Source organism: Athene noctua, chromosome 7 (assembly GCF_965140245.1).
Source record: "Athene noctua chromosome 7, bAthNoc1.hap1.1, whole genome shotgun sequence".
NCBI classification, from domain to species: Eukaryota; Metazoa; Chordata; class Aves; order Strigiformes; family Strigidae; genus Athene; species Athene noctua.
In genome coordinates, this window is record NC_134043.1 from 20,646,624 (window position 1) to 20,668,805 (window position 22,182).

The 22,182-nt window shown below is 36.4% G+C and overlaps 1 protein-coding gene across 1 annotated transcript in view; it reads right to left on the reverse strand.

Annotated features, from left to right (window-relative positions):
- The window catches only part of GRB14 (growth factor receptor bound protein 14), a 63,658-nt gene that overhangs the window by 19,960 nt on the left and 21,516 nt on the right, over positions 1 to 22,182 (reverse strand). The window contains exons 3-5 of the mRNA XM_074910969.1: positions 7,949 to 8,105; positions 2,172 to 2,293; positions 94 to 168 (exon numbers count right to left, since the gene is read on the reverse strand). Of these exons, the coding sequence (XP_074767070.1) occupies positions 94 to 168; positions 2,172 to 2,293; positions 7,949 to 8,105 (354 nt within the window). The remainder of the gene's footprint in view (positions 1 to 93; positions 169 to 2,171; positions 2,294 to 7,948; positions 8,106 to 22,182) is intronic.

Genomic DNA, 22,182 nt, shown 5'->3' on the forward strand with positions numbered 1-22,182 from the left:
AGAACCAACAGTGACAAAGAACTATGCTCACACAACACAGACAAGGGGAAATTCTAAGCTAAACTGGCTCATCTTCATTCAAAGATTACATACCTGTAATATCCCAGAGTGACTTACAGCTGCATTGGTCTCACTTGGAAAAGATATCATACGATCTGGAAAAAAGCTCTGTAACAATAATAATTTGTATCAAAGTTCTGTAAAATTAAATATAAAACTTCCTATCTCTTTTGGTTGGAAAATTAATGTTCCCAGTGCAGTGCAAGACACTGTAGATTCGCTGATGCAATAATTTCAACTTACCTTAATATCATTCCTAAATTGGTGACATCTTACATATTATTTGCTGAAAAATTTAGACTTTTGAGAAAACATCAGTGGTCTCTGGAAGCAAGAGGGTTTCATACATCAGTGCAAGTCATATTGAGTACTTGGCCCTTAGTGTTGTTTTTCTAGTAGTAATTTCTATTTCTGTTGACATATAAGGCTTGCCTGGGGATTCAAGATGCTACAAATACTACAATATATTTTTCAGCATGCTACACCAACATGCTGAAAAATATATTGTTTTCTCTTGTTTTCATTACACTAGAAACCCAGTAAAATATTTTGGGATAGCTTCCATTAATAGAGAACAAATCCTTTCTGGTTTTTTTTGTTTGTTTGTTTGTTGTTGTTTTTTTTTTTTTAAATTGTCCACTTTGTATGATATGAATGTGAATTAACATCATGATCTGACTACCTTAATACAGTGTGGTTAAGAACTCCACATTTAAAGTGTCAATTTCATTATCAAGGAAAGCTCAAGGGGTAATTTATGGGACAGATCTGCAGCTGGGGAGTTCAATATAGTCATCCTGATACAAACCTTCCAAGTTTGACCATTACTAATAATGTTTTCTCAAGGCTTGGACAAGTTCAAAGCTTATATTCCCTTGACTATCCAATGTCCACTGACTTTCGTTTTTAACAAAACTGAACTACTGGTAGGGCTAATTCATATAATTTCTGATAAAGCATTCTTGCTACACCTGGGACCACAGTGCCCAGAAGAATGACTCAACAGGAACAGTAATGACTCTGATTAGCCACAGCTGCTGATGCTAGTCATAGCTTCATGTCTGCCACATTCCACAGGTATTTCCACTCACTGGTTAACCAATATACAAACAGACTTATTCTTTGAAAGCTTCTCTACTAGAAGTTTGAGTAGACCATCTCAAACTTAGAGTTTTTCACTAATGCAGTAATATCTCCATGTCAGGTGAGTACATGATTTACCCAGAGAAACACAGGCAGAGAAAGAAAAAAAAACCAGACCCACCCTTAGATCTCTTCTATCTTTTGGTATCTTAATATTTGCCTTTTCTCAGGTAGATAATTTGAGTTCCCTTCCACTTTTTACCTTTTAAGTCCTCATACACTTCTGCTATTTCTCCATTTGACATCTGAAACAAGCTGGCTTTATAAGAGACAGCATTAGGAGTGATCCAAATACACCATGCATTGAACAACCAGATGGTGTTTCTCCTGCTGAGCCAGGACTGCTTCCATAGCTTTTGCCATCAGCCAAGGTCTGAATCAGCAGCATTAACCTCTGGCAACATCCTTGAGTTACAAGTTGTCTCTGCTCTCTTTCCATTCCTTACATACACTAACTTTGGCTTCACTTTCACTTATTCCTAACAGGTTATGGCTGCTCATTGCCTGTTGTGTCAGTTGTCATTTTGATGCAGCTATGAGAAGCTGCCATTGGACACCACTGGGTCATAACATTAAATTTTCACTTTAACAATAAAATCATATTTGCTACATATGCCCCTCCTCACACTGCTTCATTTTATATTTTGTTGTCATTTGATGGAAACCACTCAATTTAAAAAATTTTGTCACAGGTCCATGTGCAAACTTCAATGAGGTTAAACCCTTGTCTGCCCCTTCACCCCAAAAAAAGTACAAACATGGATGTTTTACAGTTCCAACAAAGGGACTGGCCAACAGTTACACGCACTGTAATATATTCCTATATCCCATATATTCCTTCCCAATTATTCCTTTTGACTAATGTTATACTAACAGCTTTACACTCTGCCTGTCTGTGTGTAACAAGAAAAGACTATTTTGCAGCAACAGCAATTGCACTACTTCACAGATAGAATGTTAGGACTTACCAGTGGATTTTTAAAAAACTCATACTTGGCATAATTTTTTCTAAAATACAGTTTGTTTTCCTCTTCCATTACCCAATTTGACTGGACTTCCATCACTAATTCATGGTCCTCTATAGCTCTTCCTGTAAAAAAACCCAAACAAATTAAAAAAGAAACACATAACCTGTGCCTAAGAGCCTACGAGCAGAACATAAAAATACAAAGGTCAGATAATAAAAATATTATCAAATTAAATTAATTTAAATGAATACAAAGCATGAAACAAGCAATCTGAACACAGTCCATATAATCAGGTCCATGTTATACCAAGTTACTGTTCTACCCCAGTAGGGACCAAGTTCTGAGGTCTGTCCCACATGGGGGTTTTCTGTTTGTGTTTTGTTGTTGTTTTCTTTTACAGGGGCAGCTGAGGGCTTTATTCCATGTCACAGCCAAATCCATGTTTTCCCTGCAGAAGCCAGGCAGTTCCTGCTGGGTGACACATGGGGCAGTAGGCAGCAGACCACTTCAGCCATTCACTCAGCCTGTCTGGGATGTCAGGGATGTCTTTCTAACACTCCTTGCTCTAATGCCTCATTTGTGAAGTGAAAGTTATCTGCAATATAGAAAATCATTCATTTGCCATCTTCTCCCCAGAGTCCCACTATGTCCTGAAGCATTTCTAAAACTGCAAATGAGATTAGGGCATTTCAGTGTTTTAATGTTTTTGCACAAACCAGGGATACTGAGCCGTAGAACTAGCATAGGCAAAAGGAATGGTAAAAGTAAGTAATGAAAAAAAAAAAAACCACAACACAAAACAAAAACCTGCAAAGTGAATCTTAATGTGTAATTTGGTTTTGCAGTGGGAAGAGAGGAAGAAAAGGCAAAGAATTCAGTTATTTGTACCACAGCACTGGCATTCAGAATCGGTTTTCTCACTGCTTTAGATTGCTTCTGCCATTCAGGTTCAATTTTATAGCAATATGAAATGCATTTATAAGAAAGATACGGAATTTAAGAACTTTTCTGCGCTGTGCATGTTTACCTGTTGCATACTCTGAATAATGTAGTGGGACTACATTAGTGCAGAAGTTACACATAAATCCTGAAAGACTATGGATAATTTCTGTGCAATAATATTTGTATGGCCTTTTTTCTTTAATAAATCTCAGCAGCTTATGAACTCATGCCACAAAAAAAAAAAAAGGATGAACATAATTCCAAATGAGTATACAGTTTTTGTGGCCACTTGTTCTTTTTTGTGGACTCAAACTAACGAGAACAAGATGGAGTTGAACAAAGTTGTAGATTTTATTTAAACGATCATTGGCACCTCCAAATTTAAATTATACTCTAACAATGAGTTACAGGTTAAGAATAGATTTGAGATTTGAACTTATGTCTCCCTTCCAGTTATGGGGTTTTAACATCCAATTCTGATCATGGTTTCAAAGGGAAATGGCAATTAAAAATATATTATAAAAACTATGTAACTCACAATTTTATGATCACATTTTCTCCACTTCATTGATTTATCATAAAAGATCTTACTACGTACTTTAAAGGAATGTTGAATGTTTTCAAAAAATTTTTGAAAATCGTAACAGATAAAAGACTAGTATGTTTTTTTTAAAAAAACTTAATTAGACATAACATTAATTTAATATAAATGGTGAATTTTTGCAAGTGAACCTGGCCAAGCAAAGAGCCTAACTTTCATAAAGTGTAGCATGTACACCTTCTAAGAGATAAAAATCAAGCCTCAAATTTGAAATCATTAAAGCCTCTTTAGAACTACAGCATCTTCTTATTGATCTTCTCTTGCCACTTCTTTTGCTAGTCACTGCTTCATGCTTCCACACTGTTCAATCTGGTGGGTAACACCCTTATGGTAGCCTGCAAATCTATAAACTTCTTCAGGAAGTTTCCAGCTGGAAAATTTAGAGACAATACACTCATACAGCTAAATTTCACCTCAGTAGGAAAATATCAATTCATGACTAGCAGAAGACAAAGCACTCTCATGATCAAGAAGGGAAAAGTTAAACTTCCATTGAATTTAACAAATTCTTCATTGACTTTAACTCATTCTTGAGCCCATAAAGAGACTGATTAATGATGCTACATGAAACTCGCATTTTGTAACCAGATCACAGGAAGCAAATAAAAACTTATCAGACAACAAAAAATACCTCAAAAATACTGAAAGAAAAGTGAGCATTTTAAAATCTTGTACAAGCTGCTCTACTCGAAAACACTTTCTTCAGATGCAGGGGTAAAAAGACACTAAAGAACTGAGGCTCTTACTCAAAACCAGCATTTTTTTTCCCCTTCAGTTTTATAGAGAGAAAGCGCTCCTCTGGGATGACATTTAAAACTCTTAAATGCTTGGCATTGTGACATTTAAGAAAATAGCATTTCCTCAAGACTTACTTCTCAGTACAAATTAAGACATTCTGCATCACCCCAATGGATGGGTAAAGATGCTAGTATTTATTTATTTTTAAGGTGTCACATCACAGAATATTTTACAATTGATTCAGCTTACTTTCTTGAAGGAACTGAAGGACTGAGCTACTGCCCTCCAAAACACAGACCTGTAATCAAATCCCTAAATGCTGCCATGAAAAAGCTGCACTTTGGTTTAGTTAGATCATTTTTTCTCTTCCAGCTAGACTGAAGAGTTTCTACCTTCCTCTCTACCACCTCTTTATTACTACTATCTCTAACATTAGGACCACCTGCTACAGTCCAAAACAGAGTCTCCTTAACTATGGGAAGTAACTAAAGCACATGAAAGAAAATTTAACATTGAAGTGCATGACAGAACACATTTCAAATAGCCTCCTCTCTAGCCACCCAGCAGGGGAAAAAAAAATGATACTAAATAAAAATCAGAAAAGCCATTGTCCAGTACTATAGCACAGATAGTGTTTTGTGAGTCTTCCCACAGGCTACCTAAAAGAATGCAGACAGTGAAATCAAAACAAGAGATCGAAACACAACAATGATGGGTCTGGCCAAGGCACTATCGCCTACTCAAAGAGGAACCCTTCAACACAAGTCTATTGAGCTGCAGAAGCAAATGGAAAACTGTTTACAGTCAACACAAAAATTTCTCGCTAGAAAAGGAAAAATTTCAGGGTGAAGACAGTACTTTCCTTGGAAAGGAGAACAGCTGTGGAAAACTCTTCTGTTTTTGTAGCCTGCCCTGTATAGGGAAGTTGCAATGGAAGCACGGGACTTCAATACCAAGGTACCTGGTGGTAAGGATGACATGGCATCATCCAAATCTAGGCATACCTCAGCTGCCTTCAATAACCTTAGACAAGGTGAAAAACATCCAAGGATTTCTTTGAATTCGATAACTTGAGACAAAAAGGACACATATTTGAAGCACACAGTTCTGAAATACATTGCGATTTATAGTGCTGTAATAATCATCATACTTCAGATATTTGAAATAGAGCCCAGGCTACTGCAAAACTTTGAAGATAGGTAGGAAGGCTGAGATCTGGATCCCAGATGATGAGGCAGCAGCAGCAGGCTGTGTGCAGTGTGGGTGCCCCAGGGCAGGCAGATGGGGTGCACCAGCCAGCGTCCTGGGGAAGTGGCGCAAATGGAGGAACCATCTGCCCTGCCCACTCACCCTGAGTCAACACAAGCTGGCCAGCACTTGCCATGCAGTGTAGTGAAGACATGACCATGCTTAATGTTAATGTAATATAGCTCCACACTAAAGGGCATATAGGTTTGTGAAAACAGGAATATTCAGACCATGGTTTTATGTTTTGTTTTTATGGGGTTTTTAGGATTTTTTTGTTTTTTACTTTTTTACTCTTCACATACAGATGCCTCCACACAGCAATGAAGGCACACTCTGGTGATGTAATTAATGTCTGTCTTGATTAAAAACAGAATGTTGTGCTCAGCTCACTAAGATTCATGCAATTATATCTAATTCTGAAGTATTCAGACAGCTGTTAGATATTAATGTTCACTAATTGATGAATGAATTATTAATTCCCATCATACTGGAATTTACAGACACACATACTCACTCACAGTACTTCTCCTTTCTATATCCGTTCATTTAACTTAGGAGCAGAAAAAAACTGTCTAAATTTCCATGGGTAAAACATACAACAGAATAATAAATAGCAAACAGTCCAAAACTACATTAGCATTTGAAAAATATGCTACTCATCCAGTGCTTAAGAATATACTTAAGGCAAGTCAAGATCAACACGTTAAACCTTTCAAACAAAACCAGATCTAACAGTATCATAAATATAAATTCTGAATTGCCACCCTTATCATTTAGGAAATAATTTATTTTAAAAATGAACAATTCACCTTTTTCTAAAATTATGGCCAAAGCAGCTGGAGCAACCAAAAGACCGTATGGTGAATGCAGGTCTTCACACTTGCACACCAGCAATTTTGAGAATTTCAGAATCTTAGAAAAAGCAGCTTCACTAATTATTTGATATTGAAATATTCCAATAAATCCTTCAGATTGCAGAAAATACACTATTTGACAAAATGTATATCGTGCAAATAAATAAACCTGAAGAAACAATGCCATTATTCTGGCATGGTTTGTCAAAAGTGTCTTCTTCAATACTTACTACACTACTTAAAACACCAGCCACACTATAAAATACAGAAAACACTTCTACGTAGCGTTGTATAAAAGCTATTTTTATACCTCCTCTTCTGTAGCAGTCAGTCATTTACAGCCTCGACCCAGATTTAACTCTGACCTTACTCTGAGCTGGGAGCATCTTACAACTGATACATTCAGTGCAAAAGGTTATAAATATCTTTGAAATGTTACAAAGCAAGAAAAAAAATTTGAAAAACGTTTGTGGCTGCCTTCATAGGATAAAGGAGCAGAAAAGGGCAGAAAACAGTTTTAGCTTTTGTAGTTCATCTTTAAAATACAGCTGTTAAACATAATACAGCTGGAGATGTACAGTCAAGTTTACTTTACACAAATCTACAATTCCAGATTCCCTAGATACATACACAGAAAGGAAGCTTAACAATAGCTTATAGCCATATATAAATATCTGGGGGGGGGGGGGGGGGGGGGGGAAGGGGGGAGTATTTGGTTTTTTGGTGGTGGTGTGAGGGGGGTTTTTAATGGACAGTACTGCCATTACCAGGTACCAGTGGAGTCTCTTCTAAGAATTAAGAACTCCAAGTAGTTTTTTATGTTTTTTAGAATGCGGGAAGGCCCCAAAACATCCCTCTCAAGCCACACTTTGCACTAGCAGCCGGAACTGCCCTTGAGGTTGTGGAAGTACTACCTTTGGTGGTAACTCTAGTACAGTGCTAAAGTTCAAGAATAATATAGAGACTTTGAGTGACATGAAATGAAAAACAGCTTTCTGTCCTTGATGTCAGCGATTTCACTCAGATGTTTGGAACAACTAAGATTTTATTTGCAATGAAAATAATGCAAGTCTTGCTAGAGATAAGCAGGAAATACCAATAAAAGAGGAAGAACTGCCAAAGAAAAGCAAGGGAGAGTGAGGAACAATTTGCAGTAAGAACCTTAACAATCAGTGTCTTACAAATCACTCTTACAGACACAGATCAAGCAGCGTGAGGTAAATGTACTTTATAGCTATGCTTTCAGCAAAAGAGAAGCAGAAACAATAAACTCCCAAAAGAACAAATTCATATAAGCCCTCCCAAGCCTTTCTATTACAATTGTACTTCTATGTAAAAAAGTGAAAACCAAACACCTTATTTACTGCCATAGCATTATAGAGTACTAGTCTTACCTAAACCTGTGTGGGTAAGTTGTTCAAACAGAGTCCAGCTGTGGTCATCAATGTAGTGGTTCTTCAATATCAACAGCTGACATACATCCCTGGCCGTTATATCACTTGGTACTTCCAAAGCTCTGCTAGTATCATCTTCACTATACACTTTAATTACCTGCAATAAATAAAAAAGCTAAAATATCCATAAGTTTAATCTTTGATTCAGTTAGTCCAAATATATTTCTTTCTCAGCTTCATGACTGAGACAAGAACCTATACACGTAGGATGAAATACTAAAGACAGCCATTTTTCTTTAGTGCGATGGTGTAATTGAGTACAAAACAGCTGAGCAAAGCATATCCCGCTTCTAAATTTGGCTACTGGACATCCATTGCTACAGGACACTGGACAGATTGGTGCATTCACTTTTTTTTGAAAAAAAAGTAATGGAAAGGTAAATAAACCTAGTGAAACTGTACATTCTTATACAAACCAAAGAAGAAACCACAGAGGATAAACAGTGAAACTCAAGAACTCTGTGACTGCAGAACTATAGAAAGATTTGATAGAGTTAGTTCAGAAAACAGTAACCAGATTTCTACAGACCATAACAGTAATCACAACTCTATAGTCCATAAAACCAGAAGATGCTACAGAGCTGCTTCAAATTTTGACAAGCAAGAACTGGAATTATGAGTAAATGAAGGCATATATACATATATATAGAATCAAAAATATCATACATAGAAAAGAATTACCATCATATGAGGACCAGGAAAGTAAATAAAATGTTCTAAAATATGTACATGAAAAAAAACTTAAAGTAGACAATTTTCATCATGTTTTATCTCAGTGTATTTTCCAAGATTCTTTATGATGTTGGGGGGGGGATACAAATTCTCATTACTTACCCTTTTTCACTTTAACATTTCAGTAAAAAAATGTTCTTTTCAACATTGGTACACATTTTAGAGTCCTGAAGAATGAGTATCCACTAATTTCTGGAAGAATTGAAGCTAAACCTGCTTATGCTTAGTTTCAAATGAAGAGCTGAAGGTGTCATTGCATACTGACTGACTGAAAGAAGGCATGACCATTCAGGTATTTTTTTCTGTATTTTCTTTCTCTGAAGGAGAATGAATGAAATTAATCAGATGAATCGGTGAATTGGATGGAACTGATGCAAAACACTAGTGCTCTGTCTTTATAAGCTCTGCACATTAAAGTCAATACGGAAGATTTTTTTTTTATAGGAATAGAAAATAATTTCATATTCCTCACACCAGTCAAGAAACTCAATACTCTGTTAGATTTCCTCTATTTCTCATTAACAAAAAGTGAAAAATATTGAGTCTCCTGACATGAGAATCAACTCTTATCTGTGGTACTGTATGTTGGAATAGTAACATAGTTCCTAAAATAAAACAAATGTTTGGGATTTTATTCTAAACACAAATAGGCAGGTAAACAATACTTCGGCCTTGCATATTAAATCATCATGAAGTCCAATATGATTTGCTTTAATATTTCAGCTAATAAATGATGACAGCTCAAGAATTCCACATGAGGTTCAGCCACCCTTGTCATGACACTGATCTCCAGGATATAACAAACACTAAAATCATGCTTCTAAAGTGGTTAAAATCTGTCTCATCTCAAAGCAGAGCTTTCCAGGGAAAACAGGCAGACCTTGGAGAAAGTTGATTTGACGTCACCACAGGCCTAAGCTATAGCCCAGTACTCACGTTTAATACAAAAGGACATCAGAATTGAATTCAGTGATCAGTACTGCCAAAGCAGCCATGGTTGATGGCTATGGTTGCTCTTATAAAATGCTCTGGCAGCATTTCCAATGCTAAGCAAGTGAGACCAGTAGCAACGTAACCTGCTTGCAGTAGGGTGTTGTTCCACACACACACAACTTAAACTCCTACTCTAACAACACAGAAATTATGTTCTGCAGTGCAGGATAAACCAGCATGATTTAAATTCCTGCAGTATTTACAAGGATTCAAAGACGAAATTAAAAGACATGTCTGGTAGGGTGCACTGTGAATGGGATGGAGGATTGTACAGGTGAGCAGACAAAACAGCATCCCATCACCTTAAGACATGTCCTACTCTGGGCAGAACTGAAGGTCAGGGACAGCTTCATTAGCCTCTCCACTAAGTCTGTGTCAGGCTGAATCTAAAAGATTTTACAGGCTGAAGTGCCAGAAAGGAGAGAGACAGTATAGAAAGGGAAAAAAAGGAGAGAATTAAAGCAACTACAACTTCCTAGTATTGGACTGGATGATCATTATAGGTCCCTTCCAACCGAAATATTCTATTTGTCAATATTCTTGCAATAAAGCCAGGTTGAGAATCCACACCGGTGCTCTGGCTAGGGACCCTGCCAGCACATACTAGCAACTGTAGTTTTCTCCAGGTACTCATCAAGTTAGGTGGTGTGCTTGTTTTACAGCAAGAGCACGTACAGCCCATGCTGAGGCCCTTGGCGGACGATTTTTACAGAAATTCTTTTTAAAAAGGTTAAGAGTTGCAGTGCAGATGACTACACTCATTGCTGAAGAAATAGAAAAAGACTTTTTAAGATGCTGAAGACAGCAACACAAGTCATGATAATGAGCTGCCTGCAGCCATTCAACTCAGGGAGCAGGAAGCCTTGGAGGTGGCCTTGGACTACAGGAGCACAGCTAAAACAAAACAACACAACAAAAAAAAAAAAAAAAAAAAAAAAAAAAAAAGGAAAAAAAACCCAAGTTTATATTCTCTGTGAGTATTCTTACTTGGTTTTCTCAGTATAGGGAAATAAATCCTGTGCAAGTCTAGAACAATGGATCACCCCAGTTCACAGCTATGACATGTGCTACCATATAAAACACAAACGCTATGCCCTTTTTCTCTTCCTTGAAAGGGATTCAAATACAGCAGGAGACAACAGACATGCAGTCACCTAATAGACCCTTCTGAACTTCTGTTACGGTTTTAGTTTAATGAATTGAATGTGATGGTGTAAATCTCATCAGTTAGAGTGACCTTTGAGGGGTTTTTTAATTAGAAAAACTTGCTCAGTCTGTGCTTTCTGCTGTGTTTGAAGCAAAGTCTCTTGTAGGATTTGCAGGGAATGTATTTTTTCCAAGGGGAGTGGATTAGATGAAAAAGAGTAAATTCAAAAGCCTGTTTTTCCTTGGAAATATGTTGCAATAAATACTTCTCTTCCCAGAAGTAGAGGATGCTCCAAAAACTAAAGGGTGGCAGGATTATGCTAAAGATGCAGTTATGCTGACTTCCTATAGAGCTGAGGAAGTTTGAGTGACCACTATTTTATTTTTATTAGCAGTTATCATCATGCATTAGGCTGGCCAATCATCCCCACTCTCTTCCATCTTTTTCCCCTGAAAATTTGTTTGAGAAGTAGCACATAAGAAAAGAGCTGCTAATTGAGAACAAGCTGTCATTATAGTTTTCATTTCCATACACCCTCAAGCTTTGTTCTAAAGCTATTTAACTTCCCTTGACTATACCTATTGGTAGGCAGAAAAAGTTGTCTCGGTAGTGCTCAAATCTTCTTTCCTGTCTAGTTTATAAATACAAGGAGATTTTAGTTCTTCCCAAGGTCAGGAAAAGAAACATCTCAACAGCTTCCAGTTAAAGCCAGAAGTAAGAAATTAGTAGCTCCAAGATCATCTTATAAGAGGAAAGCACCAAGATGAGCATGACAAGCATTAATCATTTTCATTGCCTATCAGAGCTGGCAAGGAGGTACAGCTTTCCTATGCATCCTCTTTCCAGTTGTCAACATATTAAAAATCAGCCAGGATCCCAGAAGTATGTGCAATGCATCTTTATCCTTCCAAAACACTATTTTTATAAGAAACATTGCTTCAAAATAAAATATATTATTGTTTGTATTTCACTAATCATTTGAGCTCAGAATGTAAAATCGATGTTGACAAATATAACCTAGTATTTAACACAAAAAAAAGGAAAAAGGAAACCCTAGATTTTATACTAAAAAATAATCAGAAGGAGCAAAAGAATCAGGAACTGTTTAAAATAATAAGCAAAAGAGCACATAAGGTAATCAGTGTGGGTGGAGGGAGGAGTAAGAGAAGGCTGGGCTCTACTCCCCCGAGTCTTCTTCCACACTCAACTGTCATCTCCACTACAATAATTAAATAATGTGTTTCATAGACTTTTAAGAGGGGGTGTCCAAGTTTCAAGTCTGATTCTTCAGAATCTTCAAGCCATCTGTTTTGGAAGTTCCAATCTGCAGAAACAGCACAAACATATGGAAAGACCATACCCTGCACTGAGGAATTTCAAATTTCAAACTAAGTCTTAACATGTGAAAAAAGCCAGGTAGATCCAATAGATAAGGAACCACCCAGCACATGGAGTCCATATGTAGAAGCCTACATCAAAATGACCTGACATTTACATGATTCTTAATGTTCCTGCATAGCCATTAAGACCGCGGAAGGTCAGCACCTTTAAAAAAAAAAAAAAAAAAAAGGCCATTTTTATTATAAAGATACAAGCACCTAACCTTAGCTTATCTTTCTACAACTATTTTCCCCCCATGAATAAAACATCACACATTTTGTACTTGCATTACAATTTCAGTCACATTTATGTTAAATGCACAGTTATTGTATGCAAAACCAGGCCTTAAAAAGTCTTACACTCCAGGGTGCCATACTTCCCCTGAGATCCTGCTTGATACTGTGCTAACCTCTATCTTTAGTGTTAACTAACAGGCTATTTGCCTGAAGCATTTGTTCTCCAACTTCCAACCTTGCTCTCTGCAAGACATTTTTTTGATTATTGATACTGGCAGAAGGTTGGGGAATTTGGAGTGTATTTGAACTACAACGGAAATGCTTGGAAATTTCTATCATTTTGAACCATTTTATGACCGCTAGGAGTAGTCTGTTTTGGGTTTAGAGAATCAGTAAAATCCTGCATTCATAAAAATATTTAAGAGCAGGCTAACTCATGATATTTAAAAAAAAAAAAAAGGCGTGTTAATAACATTTACTGTCTTCATTATCAGGTGTGAATGCAAGACTTTCCCTTTAAATATCCCAGTCTACAGTTAAAAGACCAGCTTCCAATATTTCCTCCAAAGGGAAGTTTTCCAGACCAAAATTAATATTTTCTATTAAATACAATAATAAATATTAATATTTATTAATATATAGGCCAAAGTTAATATTTTAGGCACACAAAACAAAAATGGTGGTGGTTAAGCCTGTCAAACTCTCATCTGAGGAGGGTTCACAAGGCAGCACATGATTTCTGCATAGACTTGTCAATGTGTATACTTGGACAGGTATGAACTGTCCCCCAGTGATTAGAGACAATTACCTGGAAGCCCATCTATAGGGGAAGAGGGCAAAATGAGTTCCAGCATGTAATCCAAAAAACAAATTTATGTCAAATGCAGGTCCCAGTGAATCCTGACTTCTTATCTGGAACACAGTATATCTTCAAGAGGCAGCAGGATCACTGCTCCCATGCAGAAAAAAATACAGGACATATATATAGTAGCTTAGGTGACAAAATCATTAGACTTAAAATCTCTGTCATGCACAGACTGTATTCCTATCAACTTCAGGAAGGGATATTTTAAGATACTGCTGCCAGCAACATTTTCTATTCTATGGCTCCAATGTTAGAATACCTTGCTTTCTTCTTAAGGTACAAACCAGAAAATTTATAAAAAACAGCCAAAATAGACACTTTAGAAGTGACATGAAATGAAACGGTCATCTTCAATACAACCATTAAGACTATTAAGGAAGAGTTAAGCATGTTGTATGGCTTGTTAGCCATATATTGAAGACTTGGGAGATCAGTTCAGAGAAACTGATCGTAAGTAAAGTCACTGATTACGAGTACAGCAAACATCAAAGAATGAAGTAGTTGCCCAAAGGAGAAGGAGCTATTCTTTCACATGACCAAAAATTAACTTTGAACACAATATCTGTTATTGATAGATTGAGGTATGGTCCCACAAGCACTAAAAGATATAAAATCACTAACAGTCAATTATGTCTGTCTTGCAATGAAACCAAAGTACCAAAAAAGTCTAGGAAAATTGCCTACCTTTACTACCACAATCCAGAAAATCTCATATTGTTTCTAAATTCTCACCATTTTTAAGCTGACACTTCAAAGAGCAAAAATAATGTCAATTGCCAGCCTTTATTCAAATATAAGACCACTGACAAGGTCGATTTCTCAAGCAATTAATGAATTTGTTGCCTCAAAACACATTTTTTTTAGAACTACGTATTGTTAAAAGGTATTTAAAAATGTTTAATTTCACAGTAACAATATACACACATTATCAACTAAAACAATTTCTATTTCTTTTCTATAGTAGTCTTCTGATAGCTTACTATGGCACTAATGCAACTGTCTATATTATACAGCTCATCCAGTCACTTCCCTTCCCTGTACTCAGTACAGATTCTGTGCCCCACCTAATCCAGCACAAGATCGACCATCTGATGAATGAAAAAAGCACACACAAAAAAAGGAACTAAATAGCAATGTGAAGAAGTAACAAAAAAATATTTGAGATTAGCTATAGGCAAAAAAGGTCCAATTCTTACTTTTAAAATACGTATTTGCCATCTGACTTTGGGCAAGTCGGTAGTAGTCCCTCAGTTTCCTTTTTGTAAAACGGGGCAGGGGAACTGAAATCTGTTTCTGTACAGCAGGGTAACAGATTGAACTCATTAAGATTTGCAAAGCACTTCGACTTCCTCATATGACTACTGCTTTAGATGTATAAATATGTTGTATCATAAAAAGGGAGGTTAACTTATGCAGATCTCCAAATTATAATAAGCTATGTGCAAAAATATACCAGTAAAGTTCTTTCAAACGAAGGTTATGACAATCACATTATGATATTTTAAAAAATGGCAGAATGAGGGCAATGCTGACATGCAATCATCTCAAAGACAACATCAGTAAAACTGAAGTGAAACAAAGTTTGAAAGACAACAGGAAAATTAAAATATAAATAACATTATGTAATCCTGAATTTGATACATTCACTTTTTTAATATTGGTCAACAGAAGCAAAATGTAGTTATAAATATCAATAAAATAATATAGACATTTCATTTCTCTGTATAAAACTGAACAAAAGGCAAGGTCTAAAGAAAGCAAGCTCCACACTTTGGACACCTAACTCCTAGTACAACTACTTTTAGAGCAGGAAGTGAGATTATTGTTAACTATTCAATAACTATAATTATATGATACTTTGCTGAAAAAGTTATTTAATCCTCCAGTTATAGTAACAACAGCTACATTGTGAAGTTCAACATACTGTAAGAATTACAGTAATAAATAACATGTAGATTAAACATAGAAAATGACAGATTTATCACCATCAACAGCCATTATTACAACAAAGGACCAAATCAGCAGTAAGAAAAGCAGAGGGTTCTATATAAGTAAAAACCACAATAAAGTCCTTAAAAGAATGCACATTATTTTAAAGGAAAGGTGGGGTTGGAAGGGCCAATTTACTTAAATAATGAGTCTTAAATTATTTTGCTTTAAAAGAGATTTTTTTCAAACTGGGGCTTCCAGACAAAAACAGCTAAAGAGGCATTTTAAATACAACTGGTAAGATGTGTATGAACAGCTTAAAAGCTTTGAGGAAATTTATACATCATTAGCAAAAAAATTCAAGTAATACAATTCCATGGAATAGCAGAAATAAAAGAAAATCAGCAGGTTTGCCAATGATTAAGCAGTCAAAGGATCACTTATACAAGATAAACACACTGCAGAGCAGCTAAATTATTTATTTGCATTAATTATTCACAACGGATATGGAAGAACATGTTCCCAGATCTACTCTTTACAGGTGAAATAAAATTGCCAGTTTAAATAGAGGGGACACTGGAAATGAAAAGGCAAAAACCAGTTAACAGAAGGTTATACAGTCTACATTTAAAGAAATTTAAATGACAAACCTCAGTCTATCCTTACACCAACAGAAATGGAAGCTTAGGCTCCATCTATTACTTCATCTGATGTGCATAGTGTACAAACTTCTCTTCAGTCCTGTGAAAGAGGAAAAGCCCAAGGGCTACTGCAGCAGATTAATTCTGGGGTGTTTCATGGTGAATTTGTGAGCCACTGTTGCCAGGCAGATAGTTAAGAATCTACTAACATTACCTGAATCTTAAAGTTATGAAAACGCTTCCCCATCTTATTCACAGCAGTTACTAGAACGATTTAGTAATCATCATACTTCTGAAAAATCTCAGTAGGGTAATGCAGTTCACATTGACTTGTACCAATAACTTTTTCCAAGTCCTTCAAAAGAAAAGCTATTATGAAGATTAAGAGTTATGGAGAGATTGTAAAATAAAGAAAAACTTGGAATGACTGGTTCATTTTTTGAATATAGCCAGGTAATTTCTGACTCTTACTCATACTAACCTTTACATTGGAGTGGAGAATCCATGTCTTACAAGCCATGGTAAAAATAAGTCTTAAGTTATTTTTAATTACATTATTGAGCACTACCAAGTGTGTACATTTACATCTGACACAAAGCTATATGAATAACCTCTTGGCCCTGGGAAAGATAAAAGGTTCACTATTCCTGTCTTCTATGTACCACTTACAGACAGTAATCTACTAATCAAATGCAAACCTACTAATCAAATGCAGGTCACTTCTCAACCTCAGTGTACAGTACGTATGGCTTCCTGGTTAATCTAAACCCAATACACAGACATGTGGATCTCAGGAAGACAAGAGAGTTTTACATCTTTCTAGACACTAAAAATAAACAAATGATGATGATAGTCCAGTGAAACTTGGGTAAAATTCTTTAACCAACAAAAAGTAATTGTAAAACTCAGTGGAGAACAAAACATAATCCAACTTCTGAACAAGTACATTTGTACACAAGTTATTTTCCATTCTAGCCCTGCACACCCACCTCTTAGTGTCAGAATCCCCAGGCTCTTGCTCTTTCATATCATTTAGTATGTCCAACCCATACAGCTCATGGTACGAAGCTTAAGTTATTTAGGCTAAATGTACATGCTTTATGACCCAATATTTTGGAGCTACCTTAATATTTCTCATGAAATCCATAGAAAATAGCTAAAATATGTAGCAAGATAAAAAACTCATCTTGGTAGTGCCAAGAGTTTCATATTTTGTCCCCAAACCAAGTCCTTCAAAATAAAAGTTCAAAAGTCTTATTTAAAGAGATCAATATTCAGACCAGACTTGATTATTGTATTAAGGTTAATAAGAGTGTACTTTCACATGAACTTTTCTTCATGAAAAATTAATTTAGTGCAGGTGAACAGCTTATTAGCCATATTAGTAAACTTACTGAGTTTATCTAGTTAATAGGTAATTAGTATCTTCAGTCCTTTGTTTTCACACTGCCTGCTAAGTCTTAACTTTACATAACTTTTAGTAATAATACACAGTTTTATATTTTATTTTATACAATAACAACATTCAGAATACTTAACATATACTGATGGAAAAATATCCAGTTAGACTAACTGGACTTAAAAAGAGGGAGAAGATAGAAAAATTATACTAGATTCAAAGAATCTGACTTGAAGGAAGAACTTCAGTATTTAATTTAAAAAAAAAAAAAAAAAAGTTTGTGAAATAGAAAGTGAAGAGAAAATGAAGAAAGTTCCCATTGCAAGTGTTCTTTATCCCCCAAACTAGAAATATAGTATAAATTATTCACATACTACTCTACTTTTGAAAGAAGTCATGTATCAATATTGGAGGAGAAAGAAATTTAAATATAAAATATACTTCTGGTTTTTGTTTTCTGTGTACAAGAAAGTTAAGGGCAGAATGTTATCAGCCTCGTGTTTGAATAGCTTGTCCCTATTTATGTCAAAGCACTAACATTATTTAAATGAGGCTTGCTGTATTTAATAGTGCAGTTTGTCCAACATATCCTTCGCTTGTCAGAGATAAATAGAATGCTGTGTTCCAGCACAAGAGAAAGCAAATCTGTTACTGCCACGTTCTGGCTGCACTCTATGTTTCTGAAGAGATAGCAGCTATAAAAAGAAGTACCTATTGTTTCTACCAGGTTTTTCACACTATGTTGCTGGTTTCTCAGTAGAGCAGATCTCTTGTGGAAGCTGAGAAAGACCAAGTCTCTGAATAACACCAGTAAGAGACCAATTGGTTTCCATTTCCTTTGCAGAAGCCCTAAAATATTTTTTTTTTAATTAACGAAGAAAAAACTATTTTTCTTTCTATTAGAAAACTATTCTTTCACTTTTACAATTTTATACAGAAGTTCTGCCTTGAATTACAACACAGTTTCAAAGCAAAGAATGCCTCTGTCATCACCTTTATCACCTATGTATTCCCATGGAGGTCACTAGAGGAAAAAAGCATATGGACTCTGTAAGACTAAGCAAAGTTTGGATTTTTAGCTAAAGAAGATACAGTCTGGAAATTTTCTTGGAATTTCTGGAGTGGTACAAGGAATGTTCAGAGCACATATGACAAAGGCTATGTAGGTTAACCGCTATAATAAATAGTTGGTTTAGAATGCTGAAACACTTTGCCATTTGGTATAAGACCAAAAACCATGCTTTACTGGGTCAGACGAAAACATCCTTCAAGCCCACTATTGTCTCTGGATATCTGTTTCTAGTCACCGGTGGTATATAACAGCATGGTTTAACTGTTGTAGAATAGTTATTCTGACAGAACATTTTATCCCTCAGCACTTTTCATCTTGTTTTTAATTTTATTCACATAGCATTGTTACCTCTGCCCAAAGCAGAAAATCCAGATAAAGAGTAAATCCTGCAATAAAGCTAGTAATGTCTACTCAAATCATGTAAAACCTTCAACTATATCCTCTCACATTACCACAGAACTGTCAGCAAATTTTGCTGACAAATCCAACCCACTACTGGAACAGAAAACAAGACCAGGAGCACCTGGGCATGAAAATCAGGCCCTGTAGTTGTTAGCAAAAATGTAGTAGTCACCTAGTGCAGGAGACACGCACTAAAACAAGTTAACAAAGTAGAATAGAAAGATGATGGTAAGTGGATGATGTAGTAATAAGGTGAGACTAATCATTTCAGAAATTCAAGTATTTTGACAATATTCACCTCTAATCATCTGTTCTAAAACAAAAATGGGGTATGTAGACTGAACAGCCTTCAGTCATACAGGAAAACTGAGAAGTCAGTAGCACATTTCTCATCTCTACACATGCTGTGATACCCTACATTCATAGGTCTTCTGGGTTTTCTGGATGATGCTTCTCTTTCCCACACACGATCAATGATCATATCATCATAAATGTACATGTTTTGTGCTGTGATCATCCTAAAAGTCTTGTCAAACAGGATACCCAAAAGGATGGTGACAGACACCGATCTAACAAGTTACAATCAACAGGACCAAAGGAAAAATGATAATGTTGAGGGCTTGCATAGACAGCTGGTTAAGTCTGGCTGTCAAGCTAATAGAAGGTAAGCAGAGGGCTCCAATTGCTGTTCAGTGTAGATACCATTTAATTGCTAATCTCTTGGAGAAGGGAATTATCTGGTTCAGAAAAGCAGTCTAAGTGGTCTAAGAAAACACAATATTATGTTAGGGCAAAGGTTGGAGATGATACAATACGCAACAAGAGTGATGAAAAAGACTGTGAAGAAACCAGAGTACACTGAAGAATAGTGGGGGAAAAAAAAAAAAAAAAAAAAAAAAAAAGGCAGATTCTAGAAAGAAATAAAGGAAAAGCATTAAGGGTTTCAAGTGAACACTTCCTTCCAGGTCTGTCCTTCAGAAGAATTTTAGTGGTGCCAAACAGAAAAGGTATTAGCAAAGACACAAATTGCAGGAAGTTGTAACCACAAGGATGGGAAAGAAAGGAACCAAAGATGTTTCTCCAAGTTAACATTTTTGATGGTGAGGCATGTGTATTGGTAGAGATATAGGTCAGCCATTAGGATCTGTCAGAGAGAGGAGATAAAATATGTTACAAGAAATATGATGAGAGTCTATCAACTCTGGCTCAAGAAGCTGGATATGTTTTCTTGGAAAGCGTGACTTGAGAAGTTTGATTCGCCTTGCTTTGTACTGTTCCCTAGGCACCCATTATGCACTGTACTGTGACAGAATAAATCTGTTCTCATAGAACTACTTTTAACTGTAAAACTTGAAATTATATAAAGAGAAATAAAGGGTTGAAAGCAACTGAATAAGGTCAACTTCAAAACAGAATCTTTAGGAAGTTACTACCAAGTGTAAGAGACTGAGATGGACTGGAACCAGGGTAAAATTTCCAGTGTTATGATAGCATTATATTGGTTCAGAAGTTTTGATCTGTGGTGGGTTCACCCTGGCTGCATGCCAGGTGCCCACCAAAGCCATTCTGTCACTCCCCTCCACAGTTTGACAGGGGAGAGAAAATATAATGAAGGACCCATGAATCAAAATAAGGACAGGGAGATCACTCAGCAATTACCATTATGAGCAAAACAGACTCAACTTGGAGAAAACTGATTAATTTATTACCAATCAAAATCAAAGTATGATAATGAAAAATAAGGCCAAATCTTAAAACACCTTCCTCTCACCCCTCCCTTCTTCCTGGGCTTAACTTTACTCCTGAGTTCTCTACCTCCTCCCCTCCAGCGGCACAGCGGGACAGGGAATGGGAGTTCCAGTCAGTTCCATCACATGTTGTCTCTGCTGCTCCCTCCTCCTCAGGGGGAGGGCTCTTTACATTATGTTGTTTCTCTCACATATTCTCACACCTCTGGCTGCAGTTGCTGCCCCTTTCCCTGCAACTTTTTCCCCTTCTTAAATGTTACCCCAGGTGCTACCTGGGTTAGATGCTACCACCATCACTGCCTTGGCCAGCACTGGGTCCACCTTGAAGCTGGCTGGCATTGGTTCTGTCAGATACTGGGAAAGCTTCTAGAAGCTTCTCACAGAAGCCACCCCTCTAGCCCCCCAATCCGCTACCAAAAGTGGGCCACACAAACCCAATACATGATCATACAGTCATAACTTTTTTAGGTCCTTAAGGCAGGTTGTTCCTGCCTCTGTTTCTGACCCCCTGGCAGAAAAACAAGGAGTGAGGGAGCACGGGGCATGGCCAGTACCCATAGCAACAGCATGAAAATGAGGAAGAAAGTGAGCTTAAACATGAATAATTCCTTGGTGCAAGGTGATGAATTTTCTTTGTATTCATTAGTATATCTTCAATTTATCAAAAGTAAATAAAATACTCTGATTTTTTCCAGGTACTTGTTTATGTATTGCAGCATGTAGGAAGTAACACACAGAAGACATAATAAGTAAGGGAAATTAGATTTTTCACACAGGACTGATGCCAACACCTTGTGCACAGTTTGTTGAATTTCTCCCTTCATATACAGCAAAGCAACATAATCAGTATGGGGTTTACTACCAGTAGAAATAACTATTCAGCAATAGCTCTTGATATACTTCAAGGCTAGATAACACAGCCTGAAGGTCAAGTTCTGACTTCTTGAAGCCTAATTTATTCAAGAGGAGACTAAAGTACTAGAGCTAGAAAATGGCCAAGCACTTTCTTCAATTGATGAAAAAGCTATTTTTTTTCCAAAGGATTTCTGCCAACAGAAGAGGATTATGAGCAGAGTAGGGCACTAAACACTGCCAATTTCCTTGGTTACTGTATGAAGAATGTTAGATGTTCAAAGAAGGCAAGAAGAAACTGAAAAACATATCAAAGATTTGTTCAAGGACTGAAGACAGAGAGGAGACAGAGTGCAACGTTAATTGTGCCACTAAACCTTGTCAAACTATACAAGGGACAAGTAATGACCAAGTGCATTAAACCACTGAGATTTTAAAAGACTTTTTAAAAAACTCTGTGCACTTATCACTCATCCTCTCATACACACACACATCCCTATCTGCCTTTCATGGCAACTATGCAGCATAGTGCTATACATTTTAAATTCCAAGATCATTGACAATTTTGTATACAAAATGCTCTGTAAATTTTTATTGCTTGTAGAGACTGGAATGACACAGGATAGAAAAAACCTGCTAAAGTTAGTCCCATTTTGATTTCATTTATCCACGTGGAATCATTTTTATACACAATAAAATGGTAGGAAGCTTTACCGGTTTCATGTTATTCAAAGTAGGAAAAATTACTGGTCAACCAGTATATGACTGCTATACCAGA